Source organism: Dromiciops gliroides, chromosome 4 (assembly GCF_019393635.1).
Source record: "Dromiciops gliroides isolate mDroGli1 chromosome 4, mDroGli1.pri, whole genome shotgun sequence".
Lineage (NCBI taxonomy): Eukaryota > Metazoa > Chordata > Mammalia > Microbiotheria > Microbiotheriidae > Dromiciops > Dromiciops gliroides.
Genome location: NC_057864.1, coordinates 152,718,223 through 152,741,957, shown reverse-complemented (window position 1 = coordinate 152,741,957; position 23,735 = coordinate 152,718,223). Strand labels below are relative to the sequence as shown.

The following is a 23,735-nucleotide window of genomic DNA, read 5'->3' as shown; positions in this document are numbered from 1 at the left end:
TGGAGTGGGGAACTGAGGCATCATCTGTCCTATGTTCTAGGGCTCTTACTTTCTTTTCACATCTCTTCTCATTACCCCAGTGCTTCCCACATCATCTCTTCTTGTCAACCAGTGGCTGGTCAATGGTTACCCCTCATTTTCACAATGTGAACAACCCACCATCTTTGTTTTTATTGTGTTATGACTTGCTCATGGCAATGATGCACTTTCGTTGTTCTTTGGATGATTTTTTATCTTAATTCTTCAAAGACTGTAGTGTTCTATGACTTAAAAGACAAACAAGGACACTAGAAAATTAAAAACACTGACGTTTAAAAGATGGGTCTCTGTTTCAGAGAGAAACTTGGAGTCATTAATCAATTAATCAAAAGGATTTATTAGTTGTTTACTATGTGCCAGGCACTCTACTATGCATTGGAAATAATAATAAAAAAAAATGTCTCTGTCTTCAAGAAACTTATATCCCAACAGGAAAGATAATCTATATAAATCAGAATATGTAAGATAAAGAAGTGAGGTTTGAATAGAGTTTTAAAGGAAGCCAGGAATTCTAAAAGTCTAAATTGAGAGGGAGAGCATTCTAGGCACAGGGAACTGCCAACACAAAGGCCAGGGGATAGGAGATGGAGTGTCATGCCTAAGGAACAGTAAGGCAGTCACCATGTCTGGATAGCAGAGTACAGAGTGTAATAAGATGTAAGAAGACCAGAAAGCCAAGCAAAGGGTAGTCAGATTTGTGCTTTAGGAAAATCCTTTTGTCAACCAAACTAAGGATGGGGGGAGATTGAGTCAGGGAGACAAACTATTGTAATAGTCCAGGACATAGGTTGATAAGGGCCTAAAATAGGTGGTTGTGTGAATGGAGAAAAGTGGACAGGTATAAGATGTAGGGAAAGAAATAAGATTTGACAACTAAAAAGGAGTTAAGTATAATAACCAAGTTTTAAACCTTGGTGACTGGGAGGATAGAGTGCCCTCAATAAAATTAAGTTCAGAAGGGGAGAAGGTTGCAGAGAAAGACAATGAGTTATTTTGGGACATATTGAATATAAGATGTCTGTGGGACATGCAGTTTGAAATGCCCAACAAGAGGTTGGTGATGTGAGATTGGAATTCAAGAGACAGAAGATGCCTGGATAAACAGATCTAGGAATCATCCGCATAGAGATAAAAACTGAACCCTTCAGAGCTAAGACCACTATTATTACTGACAAGACTAGATAACTATGGAGATGTCTGCATATTTGTTGGATATTAGGTAATAAAGAATAGTCAGTATAGCACCAGAACACTTAACTGACTGTTTGACCCTGGACAAATCATTTGGCCTCTCAGAATTTCAGTTCCTTCACCTATAAAATTAACACAGTTGTTGTGAGGTCAATTAAGATCATTTAAGTAAAGTACTATGCAGGTCTTAAAGCACTATATGTAGCAGTTATTATTATTATTTTTCAATTATTTGTTGTCCTACTCCAGGTTTTATGCTCAAGGGGCTAAACCGTAAAGATATGGGGGAAACTATCTGTACTGAAATACTCCTAGCAGCATCATTAAAGTAAAGCAATGACAAAAACAAAAACATTGTTTTTAAAAACATTACACATAGGATTTGGCAGCTTCCACATTAAAGAATCACAGGGCTTGGAATATAATATACTGGAAGGCAAAGGAGTTAGGTTTACAACCAAGAATTACATACTCAGCAAAACTAAATATAATCTTTCAGGGGAAAAATGGATATTTAACGAAATAGAGGAATTTAAAACATTTTTGATTAAAAGGCCAGAGTTGAATGGGAAATTTGGCTTCCAAATACAAGGTTCAAGTGAAACAAAAAAAGGTAAAAAAGAAATAAGAAATAAAACCTGTAAGAAATTTAATAAGGTTACATTATTTCTAGTTCTGTATGATAAAATAATATTTTTAATTCTCAATAACTATCACAGAAGCAATTTTCAATTCACTTAAGAGTATATGTGGGGCAGCTAGATGGCGCAGTGATTAAAGCACCGGCCCTGGATTCAGAAGGACCTGAGTTCAAATCTGGCCTCAGACACTTGACGCTTACTAGCTGTGTGACCCTGGGCAAGTCACTTAACCCCCATTGCCTAAAAAAAAAAAAGAGTATATGTAAAGAGCTTGTGGTCATAGGTAATATTTAAGGTATGATAATATTTGTAAGTCTAAAATAATGTAATATAAGAATGATTAGAAAGAATATATGTAGACAGAGGGTGTGATCATAAGGTGACATTGATGATATAAAACCATAGAAAATAAAATAAAATAAAGGGCTAAAAAGAAATTGCATGAAGAAGTAGGAAGGGAGAAACTGAATGAAGTGAACACACACACATTCCTAAAGAGGCATAATGAAAAATTAACATAAATTAATGAATGGATGGATGGATGAATGAATAAATAATTAGATAAATAAATTATCCTAATGGAGGGGAAGATAGGGGATATGGGCAAAGATTAAACCTTAATGCCATCAAAGATGGCACAAAAAAGGGAACAACAAATACACTCAGTTTGATATAGAAATCTATCTTACCCTATAGGGAAGTTCAGATAGGGATGGTGATAATGGAGAGGGGACTATTGGGGAGGGATATTGGGGAAGGCAGTGATCCTAGGTAAGGCAGTTGAGGGAAAGGAGAGGGTGGGGGGTCAGAATAGGAAGGATGAGCCGATGAAAAAATAGCATGGAGAGATATAGACAGTTAGTCATCATAACCATAAATGTGAACACATTTGAGGCAGTGATACAAATGGGGGTGAATGTAGAAAATTGGAGGGAGATCTATTATGCTTCGGCTGGAGCAAGGAAAGCAGGGGTAGCAATTATGATTTCAGACAGAACAGAGGCAAAAATAGATCTAGTTGGGGTAGTTGGGGAGGGAAGCTATATTTTGCTGAGGGGTACCATAGACAATGAAATCATATCAATATTTAACATGTCAAGTGGTATAGCACCTGGGTTTTTGAAGGAGAAGTTGAAAAGTCTCTAGGACCAGATGGATTGACAAGTGAATTTCTACCAAACTTTTAAAGAACAATTAACTTCAATATTATATAAATTATTTGAAAAAAATAAGAGCTTAAAAAAAGCTTGGAAAGACACGTATGAAATGATGTATTGGGAAGCAAGCAGAACTAATAGAATACTCCACAAAGAGACAGCAATATTGTTTGATGAAGAACTGTGAATGACTTGACTATTATCAGCAATGCAATGATCCAAGTAAATCCCAAAGGAATACTAATGAAACATACTATTCACCTCCAATTAACAGAACAGTTTGGGGCATGCTATTTTTCACATTCATTAAGTGACAAATATGGTGATGTTTTCCATGATCATATACATATAACCCATATTGGATTATTTACCACCTTGAGGAGGGGCAAAGGGAGGGGGCAAGGGAAGGATAGAGATTGGAATAGAAAAATATAAATAAAAAAGTTTAATCCAGAAAGGTGGGGGAGGAGTGTGCTGGGAAGGGTACAGTAGGTGTATATGTATTTATGTACACACACACACACACACACACATATATGTTGTGCATTTATGAGTTATTTAGGTATTATTTATATAGTAATTATATTTAAACAAATTTGTCATAAATTATTTATATAAACTAATATGTATTTGTTATTTATAAAATAGTATTTAAGGAATTAAAATACTAAATTATATGAATTAGAATATAAGTAAGTATATCTAAATGTAATAATGTAGAAAATTTACATTATATATGTCATATATGTATCTTTGTATATATTATATCTATGTTTGATATATGTATAAAATATAATTATATATCACAAATAAAATAAAATTTTTTTAAAAACCCATTCCATGTGTCTACTGATTGCTGAAGCACTGAATAAACTATGGTATATAAATATAATGAAATATTTCTCCACCATAAGAATTGAGGAAAAAACCAAAAGTGATGTAGGGCAGTTAACAGCAACATTGTCATGATAATTAACTGTGAAAGACTTAGCTATTATGATGAATTCAATTATCTAAGATAATTCCAAAGGACACATGATGAAAAATGCTACTCACCTCCAGAGAAATGAACTGAATGCTGATTGAAGTATATTGTTTTTCACTTTATTTTTCTTGCCTTTTATTTGGCTACATATATAATGGGTATCATATTGTTTGCCTTCTCAATGGGTGGGGGAGAGAGAGAATTTGGAACTCAAAATTTTGAAAAAAGAATGTTAAGAATAAACAAAGTAAAGTAAAACAAACAAAAACTGCACACTGACTACAATATAAGCAAGAAAATGCACAAAATCTCAAAGATTACACAAGAGAAAAAGCAAGTTTGGAAGGAGGTATGGCAGCTGACAAGATGATTTTGTGATTTTATTGCTAAAACAAACACTTTTCCCTTTTCTATACAAACTACAAACAAGAGATGTTTAGTTTCACATATAATTGGTTCCCTCCTCTTCTTTGTGTATTTGAACTTCTGTGCTACTGGTTACAAAGTTTATGTAAGATTGCTTTCAGTGAACTTTATTGGTGCTACTTGCAAGTGTATACTATTCAATAGCTCCACTCACAATTCCTGTAACTGCCTAGACCAGGGATGTTTAACCTGGGCTTCTTAAATCATGGACTACTTTTTTTTTTAAACCATGGACTTCCTAAAAAAAATTTTTTATAATTGCATTTACATATGATTGGTTTTCTTTGTATCTTGTATATGTTATTTTTATTTATTTATTTATTTTTGGCAGGGCAATGAGGGTTAAGTGACTTGCCCAGGGTCACACAGTTAGTAAGTGTCAAGTGTCTGAGGCTAGATTTGAACTCAGGTCCTCCTGAACCCAAGGCCAGTGCTTTTTCCACTGCACTACCTAGCTGCCCTTTGTGTATGTTATTTTATGAATTTAAAAACATTATTCTGAGAAAGGGCCCACATAGGCTTTTCCAGACACAGGTCCACTCAAAATGCTTAAAGATCTGTAGCCTAAACCAAAGCTTTCTTCCCCAGACAGCACTCCTCAACATATGTTGTATCCTCCTAATAGAAAAGTAAGTTCCCTAAGGGTAAGGATTTTCTCTATTTTATACTTTTATTTTCAGGGAGTAGTGCAGTATCTGGCACATCAATGCTTGTTGACTCATAATTTTAACACTGTCCCCACCCTTCCATATTGAACCTACTTTAAGACACATCCCTAACTGTAGCCACATCTGACAGTATATATAATACTGTCTTAGTAGTTTCCCACTTCTACCAGGATAAGCAAGGCATTTTTTTGTTTTTTGTATTTTTTGGTGAGGCAATTGGGGTTAAGTGACTTGCCCAGGGTCACACAGCTAGTAAGTGTCAAGTGCCTGAGGCTGGATTTGAACTCAGGTCTTCCTGACTCCAGGGCCCCTGCTCTATCCACTGCATCACCTAGCAGCCCCAAGGCATGTTTTCTTATCTATGCTCCAGGACTGTTTTTGATTTGTTCATTACTCAGTGGTCATCTACTCTGTAGTGATTCTTTCATTTATATCACTGAAGATACTATATATGTTGTTCTCTTGTTTCTGTTGCTCTGTATCAGTTTATACAAATTTCCCCTTTTCTCTGAATTCCTTTAATTCATACTTTCTTTTTTGAAAATTCATAATTTCTTACAGCATAACATTACAATAGATCTATATGCCATAGGTTTTTCAACTATTCATCAATCTGTCATCACTTGGTTTCAATTTCTTTGCTATCATAAAGAAGACTACTAAATTATAGTATTTTGGCATCCACTGGACCTTTGTTCCAGTGTTTGTTCTCCTTGAGTACCAAATGAAAGGTTTAAAAAATTTGGTCTAATATGATTTTATTTTAGATTAAGAGAGGGCTGGCAGTTAAGTCAGGAAACAAGATAAGGGAAAAGAACAGACCTCCATCATCCACTATTCAAAAATGAGTAGGGGCACCTAGGTGGCGCAGTGGATAGAGCACTGGCCCTGGAGTCAGGAGTACCTGAGTTCAAATCTGGCCTCAGACACTTAACACTTACTAGCTATGTGACCCTGGGCAAGTCACTTAACCCCAATCGCCTCACTAAAAAAAAGTAAAGAAAAAGAAAAAATGAGTAGCTGATAGGCTATGTACTCATTTTATAGAAGTAACAACAATAATAATTTTAATAATTATAATATGTCATTTATAAAGAATCTACTATGTGCCAGGCACTGTGATAAGCACTTTACTCATTTGATCCTCAAAACACTCTTTCAATGTAGGTGCTATTAGTATTCTCATTTTACAGTTGAGGAAAATGAGGCAGAGCAGATAAGTGACTTGCCCAGTGTCACACTGGCTAACAAATGTCTGAGGCCAAATTTGAACTCAGTTCTTTCTGTCTCTAGGCCCAGCACTCTATCCCCTGCCCAACTGTCTAAAAAAATGGAGGGTGGCAACAAAAATGACATAATACTCTGTAAAGAGTATTATGCTAAATTAAATTGCGATATCGAGGTAACTCAGGATAGCAAAAGTAGAAAACCAAAAGTTCCCTGCAATAGAAGAATGGGTTGAAGAGCAGATCTTTGCTTCTCTTCCCTGAGCACCAAAACAAAGAAATCAAGATGAATCTAAAACAGTTTACTCTAATCAACTTAAATAATTGCAGACCTACAGAAGACAAAGAAGAAAATGAAAACATCCAAGGATATCTAGGAAAAAAAATATTGAATACATATGATGGTAGCAATGATAGGAACCACTCACCTGCTTGATGACATACTGAACCTCCTCAGATTTGAGAACAGCACGTTTAATTTTATCTGGCTTGCAAGGGCAAAGTCCCTTGTAGACGGTAGGTGTATAGCATTTCATTGCATATTTCAGGTCACTGAAATGCCGCCTCTCTTCCAACATATCTTCAAATTCATCCCACTTTTTAGGTTCTTTCTGTTGTAAGGAACAAAAGAAAGAAAACAGTGAGAATATGACATTAAACTTAAGTCAGTTAGTTACATTTGATGATTATAGGGGTGAGTTCTTATTTCTAAGTTTTCTGTAATGATTATTACATGATAAGGGATATTTCTGCTCAGGAGATAAATTCTTGTTCCAATATAAAATGTACATATAATGAAAAACAAAAATATAAATATGATTAGGCCTAGGAAACATATGCTGAACTACCAGTAATATCCTCTACACTATTATCATTCTGCCAATACAGCAAATAAATGTTATACAAGAAAACTGGATCAAGGATAATCAGCAATCCTTTTGGTTAAACATTTGAACAAGTATATTATTAATGAATCCCCAAGTTTCCTCATACAAAATCAAAAAAGTTGTCTGATTGAACCTGTCTATTTACAGATTTCTTCTGCCTTTATGATGTTCTAAGGCTTTATTTTCCAGAGAAAAAGAGTTAACAAAAAATACCATTTCCTCATAAAAACGCCATTTGATCTTATAGAGTATTGGGCCAACAACATATTATATGACAGAGTAGAAAGAATACTGGATGTGTCATCATGGACAAAGTGATTATACCTCTGTGATATTTAGTTGCCTCATCTCTAAAATGGGGATAATAATATGCAACCTATCTTCAGGGCTACTTGTGAAGAAAGCACTTTGTAAAATGAAACTAAATATACAAATGCATTATAAATATATATGATATACATAGAAATAAATTTATATAGTGCATTTATAAAAACACATGTACTTTATGAACTATAAATTACCATACAAATGCATGCTATTATCATCAGGCTATATAGACTGGCACAATATACAAAATTAATAAAACTAATAACAAATATAGTGGTTTTGAAATTTTTGTCAATTACTTGGTTTTTTAATTCAATTTTTAAAATCTTTTTTAAAAAATTCAATTTTTATTTTCTTTTCAGCTCCTACCCACTGAAAAGGCAGTAAATAGAAAGCCCTTTATAAATATGAATTAATACAAAATAAATTTCCACATTAGCTATGTTCTGAAGAAAAAGAAAGAGAAAAAATATGTTTCAATATGCTTTTTGAGTCCATCAGTTTTCTATCTGGAGATAAATAGCATTTTTCATCAGGAATCCTTTGAAACTGTGGTGTGTCATTGTGTTGGTCAGCAGTTACCATCTTATAACTAAGCTTTTTTTTTTTTTTTTGGTCGGGGCAATGAGGGTTAAGTGACTTGCCCAGGGTCATACAGCTAGTAAGTGTCAAGTGTTTCAGCCCGTATTTGAACTCAGGTCCTCCTGAATCTAGGGCCAGTACTTTATCCACTTCACCACCTAGCTGCCCCACTACACTTATTTTAAATAGACTATTCAAAAAAATTTTTTTTTACCACTTTACCTCTAAAGAAATTAATTTTTAAAAACTCAAAGAGGGGATAAAACTTTTAAATTATGTTAAAGGAATTAAGTTAAAGCATGTACAAATGATAATATAAAATACATTAATGAAAATAGAGTTAATGATAAACAAGAAGTAAAAATTGTCATTAGATGACAAACTTCTTATATGGGGTCCTGCAAACTGAGATAATAAAAAACTTGTTGTTGTTGTTGTTGTTCCTTTCTCTCTTTGTTGGCAACTGTATCCCAACTTCCTCTCCCTCCCTTTACCATCCCTTCAGTGTGTGTGTGTGTGTGTGTGTGTGTGTGTGTGTGTGTGTGAGAGAGAGAGAGAGAGAGAGAGAGAGAGAGAGAAACTTCTCTAACAAGTATACAGTAAAGCACAGAAACTGTATCTCCTCCCTCCCCCCCCAAAATGAGCTGGCAGCATGCTTCATCATTAGTCCTGTGGAACAATAATTGGGTCATCAATCAGTGTTCTTAGGTCATTAAAAGGTGTTTGTTCTTATAATATTGCTGTTACTAATTAACATTAACTGATCATCTTCTAGGTTCAACTAAGAATGATAATATTCCTGACCTTTAAGAAGGTATAGTTTGAAGGAAAACATATTTCTATGACTATACGAGTGTGGATAAGTATTATATCAATAATCAATATAAGCAATACTACTAACATACTTTCCCAAGGAAATCCATGGCTAATTAAAAGAGACTGGCATAGGGAAAAGCAGGTCTGTGAGAGATGAAAACTGCCCAGATTATAACATGCAGTTGGATGAAAAGCCTATTATATTAGCATATCAGTATATATCTTGCACAGGCACTGCAGATGGAAAATAAACAGACTTAAACAGAAGAGACAAAATCAGTTGTATTTGAGCAATTGTGAAATGATTCTAATAATCCTAAACTCCTCCTTGACACAAAAAGCCAAATTAACACCAACACTGTAATTGCTATATGGCTCAAAATCAAGGAATGCTGAAATTTCTAAAAGCAATGGGGAGATCATGGTGGTTTTAAGTAGGCTTTAGCATTTTGCTAACATTTGACTTAAACACCAAAATCTTCATAGAGAATATTTTCAAGGAATGCATGTTAAAGGAGTTGGCCATGTGAGAATGATATTTGACAAATGGACAGCACAAGTGCTGCATTAGTATCCACAAAATGTTAACAGACCTAGAAGAAGGCCTGAGATGTTGGCTAGCACCTTTATGGAGGATTTATAATAAGAAACGGTCAAGAATCACAAAGAAAGAGAAAATACGGATGAGTTGCAATTTGAACCAGATGAAGGATTACCCACAATGAGATCACTGATCTAATGAAGCACTGAAATATTAAGGTGAAGAGTTTGTCAGAAAGACTTTGCCAAAAACTGGAACTTTGGTACCAAATAAGCTGAGAAGACAATGGTTCTAATTAAGCTAAACTTTGGTTAAAAAAAAAAGACTTTGGTATGTTACTTGCTACCTGTGTAACCATGATTAAGTCATTTAAATTTTCTTGGCCTCAACTTTTTTATCTTCAAAGTTGGACTGGATGCTCTCTGAGGTCCTTTCGAATTTTCTGATTCTAGAATACCAACTTTTCTTCCTATTTCTGTTTTCTCTTGAATTAAAGCATTTATACCTCACTTGCCCAATCAGCCTTCAACAACTAAGGTTATCCGCCATAGAGCACTGCCAAAACCAAGATGAAAGAAGAGGGATACTCTCTAGTAACATACCTATTTGATGCTTCAATTATTATATACTGTGAAGCAAATCTGTAAGAAAATATCTAGGGGAGAAAAAGGCAGATGATTCAACAGATGTCTAGCCCTAATATTTTGCTCAGCAAGCAACTAAATGAAAATGCTACATATAAGAAATAACTATTTCCTGAGCACTGGGATTGCAGATTGAGGCCAAACTCCTTAGCCCAGAATGCAAGAGTACCCCACAATCTCGTCCCAACCTGTTTTTCCAGACTTATTTCATATTCCTCTATAAAAGTTTCCTAATACAATGACTATGGAAATGGTGGGTGGCCTTTGGTTGGGGCTTTCGGGTGGGAAGTTTGAGGGGGAAAGGAATAAGGAAGAGTTGTTAGAGGAAGGGGAATGGAATTTGGATGATAAGCTAAAAAAGGGTTCAGAATCTCTGGAATGAGTAGGGTATTACTATGTGTGAAAATGATCATTGCTGATTGGAAGGTGCTATTCCTCACCTCAGAGGAGGCTGGAGATCAGGCAGGAGAGCAGCATGAGATGGAAGGGCATAGTCAGATGGTCAGATCAGAGGCCCTGTTTTGCTACTCCTTTTCCTTCCAAAGGCTGGTGATAAGGCAAGAGACAGTGGAGCAGGAGATAGAAAGCCTGCTTTCCACCCACTCTTTTCTTCTTCCCTCCAGGGACAGGTTAATTAGATGAAAGACCTTTAAAGAGAAAGTTGCTCTTCTTTGCAGGGAGGCTATTCACTTCTTAGGAAGGAAATTTGGCAGGCATCTAGAAGTAAAATTCTTATGGACAGGGACAAGTTGTGTTTGGGGCAGATGGAAGTCACTTGGCCCCATGCCACCTTTCTCCAGGTGGAAACCCACAATAGGAGATGGAAGTCTTGGTTGGAGCAAGGTCTTGCTCCTCTTCAATAATCAACAAATATTTATTAAGTGTCTATTTTGTGCTAGGCACTGTGCTAAGCTCTGGGGCTACAAATAAGAAAAAAAGCATAGTCCCTGCCTAGAAGGAGCTTACAATATAAGACAAAAAGACAAAAAACAAAAGGAAGCTAAAAATCAGGGTGAGGCAAGGAAAGCAGGCACCCAGTGGAGAAATCCCAAGAAGTAGTGCAGCCAGGTGAGAAATGAGATGGTGTTCTCAGCTAGGGTCTCTCTTTCGATGGTGGTTTGGAGTTCTTAGCCCCACCCTCCAATAAAAGAGGTGGAGAGAAGTGATGAGGTCTAGTACGAAGACTGATGAGATCTTCTTACAGGATGAAGAAGTTATCTTTATAATGAACTTCTTAGGGCAAAGTTGAAGAGTCGGTCAGAGACATTCCAGTAGTGCAGCCCCTCCTGAGGCTACAGATAAGGCTGGTGAAGCAGAAGAAGGTAGAAATCTTTCCTATAGAGCTGCTAGGTGGCCCAGTGGATAGAGTACTAGGCCTGGAGTCCAGAATACTCATTTTCCTCAGTTCAAATTGGGCCTCAGACACTGTGTGACCTTGGGCAAGTCACTTAACCCTGTTTGCTTCAGTTTCCTCATCTGTAAATGAACTGAAGGAAGAAATAGCAAAATACTCCAGTATCTTTGCCAAGAAAACCCCAAATGGGGTCACAAAGAGTCCAATAGGAGTCAGACATGAGCCGCCGCCGCCAACAACAACAACAACAACAACAACAACAAGCAGTGCAACCTCAAATGACTAAGTTTCCTGCAGGTGGAAGTTGGACAGAGGCAGACAGCAGTCAGTCAGCCAGACCCCTTGCAGCCTTCCCTGAGGGGATGCACACAGAGGGAGATGGAAGGCAGGTTCGAGGATAGTAAGGGAAGCAGTAGCAGTTGGCTATAGAAGGCAGTGTTTGTGTTATTTCTTGAGGTTAGAGATTCTATGAGGTGGAAATGAAGAGAGCATGTATGCCAGGTATGGGTGTTGGTCAATACAAAGGTGCAGAGATGGAAGAGTGACACGAGTGCGAAAGTATGAGAAGTACAGTTTGGCTGAGCCATCAATTGAGGGAAGGGAGTAACACATAATGGCGCTGGAAAGGCTGATTAGTGCCAAGTTGTAAAAGCCTCATGAGAATTCATATTTTATTGCTGAGGCAATATGGAGCCACTAGAATTTGCGTAGAGTAGTGACATGAGCAGGTCTGTACTTAAGGAAGATCACTCAGTCAGCTGTGTAAACAGAGGCTGGAGTTGGGGACAGGGGTGAGGGAGAGACTTATGGCAGGGAGATAATAAGGAGACCCTTGAAATAGTCCAGGAAAGAGGTGATAAGGTTACCTGAATTTAGGTGGTGGCTATGGGAGGAGAGAGGAGGGGTTGGATGGATGTAAGAGGTGTTTGTAGGGGTATAAATGTCAAGATTTGGCAACTGACTGCATATGTTGGGAAAGGGCCGGTAAGTCAGAAAATGGTGGTACCCTTAATAAAAATAGGGAAGTTCAGTAGAGGGGAGAGTTTTGGGGTAAAGATAAAGAATTCTGTTTATGATGTGTTGAATTTGAGTTAGCTCTGGGATCTCCAGTATGAAATGCTCATTAGGAATATAAGAAGAGCTCAAGAAGGAGCTGCAGGTGGATGTATATGGATGTGAGTCATTTGAATAGTGATAATTAAATCCATGTAAGCTGATGAAATTACTAAGAGAATGTGGAGAAAGTAGAGGGTCCAGAACAGAGCCTTGAGATATACCTACAATTTGAGTAGATTATATGGATAATGATGTAGCAAAGGAAACTGAGAACAGTCAGAGATATCAAAGGAGACCCAATCAAGAGAGCACTATCATGAAAAGTCCAGAGTTACAGTGTCTAGGAGGAGGGAGTTGACAACAGTATCAAAAAAGAACAAGCTATCATTTCTTGATAAGAGAACAGGAGAAGGCCTTTTCAGCCCACTAAGTAGTCCCACCCTCACCCCTCTTCACCCAAGTGAACTCAGTCCCTCCCACTCCTACCCCCATACCCCATTCAAATTTATGGGAGGATACAGACTCAAAAAATGACACAATAAATCATGGCAGATTATGATATGCATTGTTGGATCCCTTCCTTTTCACAGAATCCCCAATTTTTCTTCAAGAAGCAGTTCAAGTACCACATTGATTAGATCACTGAAATATCTAAGTAATTTTATTCTCCAGTTTGGCTGATCTGTCACTGGCTGACAAACTATGCCCTAATTCTAATGCTTTGGCCCATACTTACTGGAATGGTTTTCCTGCCACTCTTTGCCTGTCTCCTCCATAAAGCCTTCTCTAACTATTACAGCCCTTCATTATCACCTCTTCCTTATTACTCTTATAAGGAACTGGTGGAGAGGTCACTGGTTTATGCTGCTTCTGTAACCCCTCTCAGCAAACACTGAGCCTTTACTTAGCCTTCATTATCAGCTGGGGTAACCAAATTCTAATCAGACTCTCTAAAGGGTTAAAATATTCCCTTTATGGACTTCACAAATATATTTATTCACACCAAGCTAAGAGTCTACCAAATAGGAGAATAAATACCCAATTATCTTAAATACTGCAATTATCTTCTAGGATTATCTGGCTAATCTCCCTCCCCTTTAATAAATCTGCCTGGTTGCTGCAGAGCCAACTTAAAACCCCACTTTCCTTTATGTCACTTGCCCCTCAAAAGTCTTCATTAAGTTCAACAGAAAGTGTTCATAAAAGCAATTCCACACCCCTTAGTTAATATTTAAGGCCTCTGATTGATAAATAAACATTTACTAAATACTATGTGCCAGGCAATGGGGTCATAAAGATGAAAAAATGAAACAAGCCCTGTGTTCAAGAAGCTTAAATTCTACCTGGTCAGGCAACATATACATGTGTAAGTATATACGGAATATAAAATAAACACAATGTAGTGTGATACCATCCTACTCATCCCACCTTCTTTCAGATCGATGGATTGAGGAAAAGTTCATAACCAAACAAGAGGAAGATGATCCAAGAAGATAAAATGGGTAATTCTGCTTACATAAAATTTAAAAGTTTGTGCACAAATTCAATGAAGGTAAGATTAAAAAGCAAACAAATGGGGGGAAAGTCTTTGCAGTGAGTTTCTCTAAAAAAAAAAAAAAGGTCTCATTTCCAAGATATGAGGAAGCAATTCAAGTCTATAAGGATCATTCTCAATTGACAAATGATCTAAGGATATGAATAGAGAATTCTTAAGAGAAGAAACTCAAGCTACCTATAATTATGTGAAAAATATTCCAAATTATTAATAACTAGATGAAATGCAAATTAAAGTAATTCTGAAGTTCCACCTCACAACCAAGAGATTAGCAAAGATGACAAAAAAGGAAAAATTATGAATGTTGGAGAGGCTGTAGAAAAATAGGCATATTGATGCTCTATTGATATACTTTTGAATGGGTACACCTATTCTAGAAAGCAATTTGGAATTATGTACCGAGTTACAAAGTAGTTCATATCCTTTGGCCCAGTTGGACCATTGCAGGGACTATCCCAAAGGAAATCAAAGAGTTAGAAAATTAAGCACTTCCTATGAGCCAATGGCTAAGGACACCAAGAAAGGTACATGGTCTGAAAACAACTGGCAAATAGCTATGTATGAATGAGCTATGGACAGGATAAATAGGAAACAACAGAGAGAAAGCACGAGAATGAAGAGGGATTCAGACAGACTTCTTTTAGAAGATAGGATTTCAGGTAGGTAACCAACGAAGGTAACCAGGAAAGTCAGGGGGCACAGATGAAGAAAGAGTTGGGGAGGATGGAGTACTTTATGTGAGGAACAACAAGGAAACCAATGTCACCCAATAAAAAAGGTATGAGGTATAAAAAGACTAGAGCTTTAAATGTCAATCAGAAGGTTTTCTATTTGATCCTGGAGGTGACAGGGAGTCACTGGAGTTTATTTAGTGGTTGTCAAACCTATGCTTTAGGAAAATCACTGACCACTAAGCAGAAGATGGACTGGAATGGGGGAGAGACTTGTGGCTGGCAGGCAGATCAACCAGCAAGCTATTGCTGCAAGCAAGATTTCTGCCTGGCATGAAGGAAGTAATAGTATCAGAGCAGCAAATGGGGAATATGCAAGAGATGTCACAAAGGTAAATTCAACAAATGTTTGCAGCAAATAGGAGATGGGAGATGGGGTTAGGGAATGGAAGGGAAGGTGAGAGAAGCTGAGGAATGGAATAAGCCTGGGGGACTAAGAGAATAGGGGATAAGTACTAGGGAAGTCTGGAAGCAGGGAGGGTTTGAAGGGAAAGATGAGTTCAGTTTGGACAGGTTGAGTTTAAGGGCATCCAGTTCAAATACAGGACATCTAGTAAACAGCTGAAGATGCTAGACTAGAAGTCCACAGAGAAAATAGGGCTGTATAAGTAGACTTGAAAATCATCACATAGAGCTGACCACTGAATCCATGGGAGCTAATGTGATCAAGTGGAAGATTATAGAGGGAGAAGAGAAGAGGGCTCAGGACACAGCCTTGTGGTTAGGAAGTATGACTTGGATGAAGATACAGCAAATGAGACAGAAGGAGTTGAGTTTATGTAAATATAAATTTATAGTGGACCATGTCAGCTTAGTGATTTTCTCCAACTTTGTTTAGCAGCTTTGTTCATCCCCACTTCCCCTATGTATAGGCAGCAGATAGAGGAGAACAGTGTAGAGCTGAACTGGTTCAAGAAAGGGTCAAGATGGAAAAAGGAGAGTGTAGCTAGTACAGGGGTAATGGCCTGGGAGAGCACTGAGGGATCAAGAAATTGACCATGGTTAGGACAAAGAATAGGTTTTGGGATTTCAGGTCAGAGAGAAAGGTTGAATGACAATGGACAGCGATCAAATGGGGAAATTTCAGAATTCATGAACATAGATGGGGTGAGCTTGTGGGTAGTGGCAAAATCAAGAGTATGACCATTTTTATATGTGGCTTAGGTGGAGGGGAGAAGTTAAGTTATGGGAAACAAAGTAGGTTAAAGAGCTGTGAGTGGAGCTAGAGTACTAGGAGTTAGAGACACAGTCCATAAACATTTCTTAAGTACCTACTATGTTCCACAGACTGTGCTAAGCTCCAGGGATAAGAAAAAAGGAATGACAGCCCCTGCCTTCACTCTAATAGGGAAAGACAACACCAAAAAAAAGAAGCTGAAAAGGGAGAGGGAAGTACCCATGCAGGGGCATGACAAGTCGGGAGATGATCTGAAGACCTGTGAATTGGAGCTGATTTCATCATACTTGATAGAATGGTCTTTCTCCTTTATCCCAGAAGAGAGGAGTCCAATGCTTGACATGATATTTCTTCCCTTTCTGAGGGGCAGTGAAGACCAGGTAGTTGATGAAGTGCAATGGATTAGCATCCCCTCCCCTTACCAAAAAGACTGGTATCTTTTATCTTTATTTCAAAAACAGGAGAACAGGCCTTATGTTTATGAAAATATTTATTGCAACTCTTTTTGTGGTAGCAAAAACCAAGAAACTAAGGGGATGCTCATCAATCAGGGGAGGGCTGAACAAAATGTGGTCTAAGAATCTAATGCAATAACTATTGTACTGCAAGAAATGAGGAAACAATTTCAAAGAGATATGGAAAGGCTTGTATGAACTGATGTAGAGTGGAATAAGAAGAACCAGAGAACAATTTATACTATAACATCAATATTATAAAATAAACAATTGAAGACTTTTATAAACTGATGAATGAGCAGAACTGGAAGAACAATTATACAATAACAATGCTGTAAATAAAAACAACTTCGAAAGCAGTAAGAACTATGATCAACACAATGACCATGATGAAGCATGTTATCCACCTTCTGACAGAGGTGACAGAATTCAGAAAGCAGAATGAAACATTGTTTTGACCATGGTCAATAGGGGGAATTTGTTTTGCTTGACTATGCATGTTTATCACAGGAAATTTGTTGTTCTTTTTCCTTTTTTTTCCTCCAGTGGGCTGGAGGGCGAGGGAGAAATAAAAAGATTCTGTTCATTAAAAAGACAAAACTTTAATAGGAGGTTTAGAGCTGAAAGGGACCTTAGAGATTATCTTCATTTTCATCACCCTTCATTTTCCAAATGAGGAAACAGGAGGCTAAAGGACAGCTCCAAGGTCACATAGCTTAAGTAAGAAGCAGAGGTGGGACATTATATTATTATGATCATGTCTGCTTCAAGGGCAGGGACTATGTCAAACTGTTTTTGTGTGACCCAGTACTTAGTAGTACAGTGCTTGACACAAAATACTTAATAAATGCTTTTCATTCTTTTCATTGACTGACATTCATTCATTCCACAGTATCTAACAAAGTAGTTATTCAATAACTATTATTAGCAATAACACTTCTATATTGCACTTTATTATTTATGAAGCATTTTCTTCAAAACACTTTTATGTAGTACAACTATTATTATCCCCATTATTATCAACTATTATTATCCCCAATTTATAGATAAGGAAGAAGAACCATTTTATCAGCTTGCTTATGGTCATAAAGCTAGTAAGCAGGACTGAGTCAAACCCGGATTTCCTGTCCCTAAGTCCTGTTCTCTTTCCATCATACCAGGCTGCCTCCATCAAGTCCAAAGCATGTACCTTTTCTCCGTGAAGCCCTTCCCCATCTATGAGGACCACATTCATGTCTCCCTTTTCTGATTCTTTGAACTCCTTTGTGGATCTACAACTTGATTACATAGGCTTCCAATAACTTTAAGTATAAATACAACCTTCCAACTTGGTTTATACATCCTTAAATGGCAGGGTTGGTTATATCTTTTTTTTTGATCAGATAATACCTAATTTATCACATGATAGGTGTTCAATAATTTTAAAATTTAAATTTAAAAAAGCATCACACATGTATCTACATATATTTATAACACATATACATATATATGTACAGAGATAAAAATTCTATGATATATATTTTTTGTTTGGTTGGGTTTTTGGGGGGGGCAATGAGGGTTAAGTGACTTGCCCAGGGTCACAGTTAGTAAGTGTCAAGTGTCTGAGGTCAGATTTGAACCCAGGTCCTCCTGAATCCAGGGCTGGTGCTTTATCCACTGTGCCACCTAGCTGCCCCAATTCTATGATATATTAAGTGACTCCTCATAAATGATCATTTTCTGGTTGGATAGGAGGTTCTGGAGCACAGAGGAAATTAGAGAAATTAGACAAGCCTGAACTTGACAAGAAATATGTGGAATTGTAAAGAATTAGAAAAGGAAAGAGTTGCAGCTGTCATTCTTTTATATTAAAAAGTGTTTAAGGGGGCAGCTAGGTGATGCAGTGGATAAAGCACTGGCCTTGGATTCAGGAGGACCTGAGTTCAAATTCAGCCTCAGACACTCATACTAGCTGTGTGACCCTGGGCAAGTCACTTAACGCTAATTGCCCCGAAAACAAAACAAAACAAAACAAACAAACAAAAAAAGTGTTTAAAAAAAACAGTATCAAAATACAGGAAGGTACAGAGAAGGTTGAAACAAAGAAATGAATACCTTTGCAGTTCAAATAGCTACTAAATAAGGGTCGATGACAGAAAAAGCAGACCTGAAAGGAGTCTAAACTACCAGGAATCCGCTGTCTCTTCATAGATATGGATGACTGTTTTTGAACTAAAGAAACTGAGTTGGGGAAAATAAGATATAAGTGAAGGGGGAAAAGAATTAGCAGAGAAGGAATCAAAGGAGTTAAGCATATTGGAAAGAGTGAAGTTATAACATTAAATCAGATGTTGGAGAATGGGCCAAATGTTGGATGGCAATTGCAGTCGACCACGAACCTGAAATCCTATTTAACTGATGTTGAAAAGGACATACATAATAATTTTCCCTCGTTGTTTTTCACATATTAAAAGCTACAAGCTAAGAATATATCCAGTACAATGGATATTATATGGAAACTCCAATATTAGAAGATAACAATAATCTCGTTCGAAACAAAATTTTTTATACCGTCTACACACTTGTTTTCTTTTTTGTACTTTTAAATTAATTTCTAAGTCAGAAGTCGGTATTCACATGCTTCTTATGCGAATTTTTGGCTTCCTCCAGAAGTGCTTAAAAATTAAAACACTGGATAAAAAAACCGACAGTTTCAACATGCTTCTAATTTCGTGATTATGCAATCTGGGAGACAGGACTGCTCGCTACCTCTTGAGTTCTTGTAGTTAAGTTTTAAGAGAGCAACACTTCCTTTTCAGGAAGAGCTAAAGCAAACAATCCTGATAAACCAGGAGAAAAGGGATTGGGAGGGAACTGGGGAGAGAAGAATGGAGCTGCTTGTAGGCTATAAGATATTTAGAAAGAAAGAAAAAAAGTCAATGGTGTCAGCTGTTCCTGCCCATTACTCTTGAAACAAACACTGCAAACTGTCAAAAGACAACAGCAGGCAAAGAAAACGTCTAGAAAGAGTTCTAAGCCCTAGAATATAGTGAAGGCCAAACAAATCCTCTAAATCACAATCCCACCCCAAACCCGATGATTTGTTGGTCGGAAAGAATTTCATTTGAGGAAAAAGAAAAACGAGTCGTGAAGGACTGGACGGCTACAACCCGGGGACAGATCAGACGGGGAGGGGCGCGCTTTCTTTCCCCCACATCCGACACAAACCACTAAGACCCGGGGGCTGTTAACACAACTGCCCACCCTCGTCCCTCGCTCTGTCCCCACGCGGCTCCCAGAGTCATCCCGCCCAGTCCAGAGGAATGTAAGTCCGCCTCGCCCAGGGAAGGGTCGGAGAAAGTTCTTTCTCTGGGTCGAGGTCACTCCCTTCCCCACGCCTTCAACGCGGGGGAAGTTGTTAACAAGGAATGAGAGAGAAGAGCGGAAGAGACTCTGGGCTTGGTCCGTGGGGGATGGAGGATCGGAGGTTGAGACCACCTCCCTCAGATCTGTCTCCTAGGAAACCAGTCCCCCTCCCACCATGACTCCGACCGGGTCCGCACCCCTCTCCTGGCTGGGGCCGGGCTGCGGAGCCCAGCGCCTGGGCGAGGGCTTGACCTCTCAGCCGGCCCCATTCCCCGCCCCGGCCATGGAGCCTACCGAATAGAGGGGTGTGGGGGCGGCGACCGTGGAGGTAGAGGTGGAAGCGACGGCGACAAAACATTCGGATGATCGAGCCGCTGCCATGATCCCGCTGCCGCTCTCCGGGAGACGCCGGAGCTTCCCAGCTAAGCAGGAAGGGTGGCGCTGACAGCTGCTGACCCGCGTTCAGCGGCCCGACCTCGCCTGGGGCGGCGGCACCCGCGGCGGACGCTCCTAGAGGCCCCGGGCGCCGCCATCTTGGCCCGGACGGAAGCCGCACTGAGCCAAAGCGCGTGTCCAGGCCCGGCCCCGGAAACGCGGAAGTTGGCCGGGTCCTTTTGTTAATTGCTGAGAACTGAAACGTTTGGGTCACAACTCCGAAAGGTAGTTCTGCGCCCCCCCCCCCCTCCCTTTTTCTCCCCTCGCCTCACACCGCATAATGGCCGAAGAAGAGAAGCCGGGACCGGATGACTCTTCCAGTCCTGAGAGTCTCTTGGACACCTTGCTGCACAACCTCTATGACTTCGGTGAGTGCGAGGAGCGGGACCGGCGCCCACGTGGGGGAAGAAGCTATTGCTTGGAGGGTGGGGGATGCGGTGGGATGTCTTACACGCGTTCTTTCTGGAGGAGTGGGGGACCAGCTCATTTTCGCCAGTGGCAGCTCCTTCAGCCCCACGTGTAGAGCTGAGCCCAGGCAGGAGTGATTTAGTGAGCGCCCATTGATCCTTCCGCACCGCCCAGAGCCTCTCTTTATCCCCCGGCAAGGCCGGGAGCGTGCGCTATTTTAAGCCTGCCGAGGTGCTTGGCGTACTTTCCCACGTACTAGCCTAGAGACTGGAGGACGGCCACCTGATACCACCCTTACTCCCCCTCCACTAGGTAGTTGTAGGTTTTACTTTTCCCTGGAAAGCCCCCGCTTCCAACTTCCTGACACCTATCCGGCTCACCCCCGCATTGAGTAGTAGTGGATTTTACTTCTCCTAGGAAAGTACACCCCGACCCTCTCTACCCCCCTCTCCGATCCTCTGCCTCTACCCTTTCCCCACTCCCTGACTGAGAAGTAGTGAGTTTTACTTTTCCAAGGAAAAGCTCCCACCCACCCGGCATCTCCTTCCATTTCTGTTGATCCATTGACTTGGTACCAACCTGTTCTCTGTGTGATTCCTGCTGTCTCTTGGGCATTTTGGGCACCGGGGTAATTGGGGATGCAGTTGCCAGGTTCACAGTCTTCTCCATACCTTTCTCTGCCGTTCCAAAAATAATGGACCACTTAAAACCTGCTTGGTCCAGGTTACGAGGCTTTCTCTTGTTTGTTCTGTCTGTAGCCCTGCGTAATTCAACTACCTTGCTCTAGAAGAAGAGTAGATCTTTGCAGGATTGGGGGAACCCAAGGCTGAGAAGTATGTCTGTACCCAGAGCTTTCTCCAGAGAGCCTGGACCGAACTACCTCTGGAGAGCCTGTACAGAACAAACTAAGACCTTCCTAAACAAAACTTTACACTGGCTCTTGAGTTCCTAGCCAAGATAAACGAAGGTCTTCCTTAATCTCAGTGGACCAAAAGCATGTTATTAATGGTTGGAATATAATTTCCTATCTGGCACTTCTCCCACGGAAGGTAGCACCACACCCCTTTAGCCAATGACGGAGGAGAGGGGGGAAGATCTAGGGAGGGGAAAAATTCCTTTTGCACCTATGACAGACAATAAGTTTTACCGGGAGTCCTTGTATGTACATCCATGCAAACACATTTTCAAACTAGTTATAACATTGGAAATATTGTTTGGTTTGAGACTGGGTAGACTGGACTTCTAGGCTACCTTAATATAAAACTAGTCAATAGTATTTATTGAATACCTTTAAAAGGAAAGCACTGTCCCGGGGAAGGGGGGGGGGGTGGAGAAGGGTACAGTTACAAATAAAGCAGAAGACGAGATTAAAGAATTTTGAGAAAATTAAAGTCTAATGGAAGAAGTGATATAATATTATACATGTTTATAATATCAGATGGGAACTGAATGAGCTGGACTTTGGAGAGTTAGGCAGTAGGAGTTCTGAATGATCAGGGAATTTGGTGTTTTAAATAAATGAATGCTAGGTAAATCTAGAGGCCAATAAATCTAGAGAAACTTCTAATTATGTGGTGGGGAAGAGTGAGGTCCTTGGGTGACTGACACATTTATTCAGGTTGTACTAAGAACATGATTGTAATTTAGGGAAAATAGGGCATTAAAGTGTTTACTTCTGCCTCAGGTTTAGTTTAATTGTTGAATTTTTAAATGTAGAAGATCAGGAGTGAGAAGATGGTATATCTTCTATCTCATAATGCAAGAGAGGTTTTTTGAGCAAAAAGAATTCTTTTGGGATGCCACTGTCAGCTTTAGTCCATCATGCAAGCAGAAAAGGGAAGCAGTGGTGTCTCAGAATGGTATTGGGGGGAGGGGCAGCTAGGTAGCACAGTGGATAAAGCACCAGCCCTGGATTCTGGAGGACGTGAGTTCAAATCTGGCCTCAGACACTTGATACTTATAAGCTTTGTGACCCTGGGCAAGTCACTTAACCCCCATTGCCCCGCAAAAAAAAAAAAAAAGAATGGTATTTGAATTTCCGGATTATGTCTTAAAATAGAGGAATGATAGGCCCAGAGGGATGAAGGACACCTAACAAGGGCTAGTAGAAATGTATTTCGTAAGAGTCTTAGAAAGCTGACCAAAAAGACTTTAAAGTGAAAAGGGAGAATTAGAAAGGTGCCTGTAAGAAAAGATGCACAGTAAAGTTTCAGAAGTAGAAAAGGCCAGAAATTTATAGAAAACAAAATTCAGGAACATGTCAAAAATAAAGTACATGACCTCGGGTGTTCATATACAAATGTACAAAGTGTGGGCAATGAGCAAGATTTTTTAAAAAGACATACAGAAGATGAAAGCAAAGACAAATAACAGAATGAATACCAGTGTGTGATATTTCAGAACTTTTTTTGCTCATCTTAACATGGTGGTGAAGGCACAGGAGTGACCTCCTTACTATGCCCTCCCACCATATTTTCAGGATCAAGAGATTTCTTGCAAAGATGCAAAAGCAAAATTGTTTCGTTCCTTAATGGAATTGCAAGAAAACAAGCAATAAGATTTGGTACAACTCCAAGAAGAAACACTGGGGAAGGATCAAACTAGTTTATAAAAACTATCAGCATGACGACATACTTAGTCTGTACCAACTCCAAACACCCTACCATAACACCATCCCTGATAAGAGATAAATGCCACTACTTTGCCATTTTGGGAAGCTGTCTGCTAAGGTTCAGCCATCAAAACAAAACCACAAACTTATTTTGGAAGAGACTTCTTGTCCTTTTGTTTTCATATGTTGAGTTGATTGATGTAGTAATAAATATGAATATGAAGTAACGAGATGACACAATGAATAGTGTACTTGGCCTGGAGTCAGGAAGACTCATTTTTCTGAGTTCAAATCTAGCTTCAGACACTTAATAGTTGTGTGACTCTGGGCAAGTCACTTAACCTTTATTTGCCTCAGTTTCCTCATTTGTCAAGCGAGCTAGAGAAGGGAACAGAAAATTACCCCAGTATCTTTGCCAAGAAAACCCCAAGTGGGGTTGCAGAGAGTTGGACATGACTGAAAAATGACAACAAATGTC

At 39.1% G+C, this 23,735-nt stretch overlaps 2 protein-coding genes across 2 annotated transcripts in view; one reads left to right on the top strand and one right to left on the bottom strand.

The window, feature by feature from the left end:
• The window catches only part of GNPAT (glyceronephosphate O-acyltransferase), a 43,724-nt gene extending 23,377 nt beyond the window's left edge, over positions 1-20,347 (bottom strand). Inside the window, exons 1-2 of the mRNA XM_044001994.1 lie at positions 20,098-20,347; positions 6,762-6,944 (exon numbers count right to left, since the gene is read on the bottom strand). Of these exons, the coding sequence (XP_043857929.1) occupies positions 6,762-6,944; positions 20,098-20,184 (270 nt within the window). The 5' untranslated portion in view covers positions 20,185-20,347. The remainder of the gene's footprint in view (positions 1-6,761; positions 6,945-20,097) is intronic.
• C4H1orf131 (chromosome 4 C1orf131 homolog) overlaps positions 20,330-23,735 on the top strand; it is a 29,377-nt gene continuing 25,971 nt past the window's right edge. Inside the window, exon 1 of the mRNA XM_044001995.1 lies at positions 20,330-20,606. Within this exon, the coding sequence (XP_043857930.1) occupies positions 20,519-20,606 (88 nt within the window). The 5' untranslated portion in view covers positions 20,330-20,518. The remainder of the gene's footprint in view (positions 20,607-23,735) is intronic.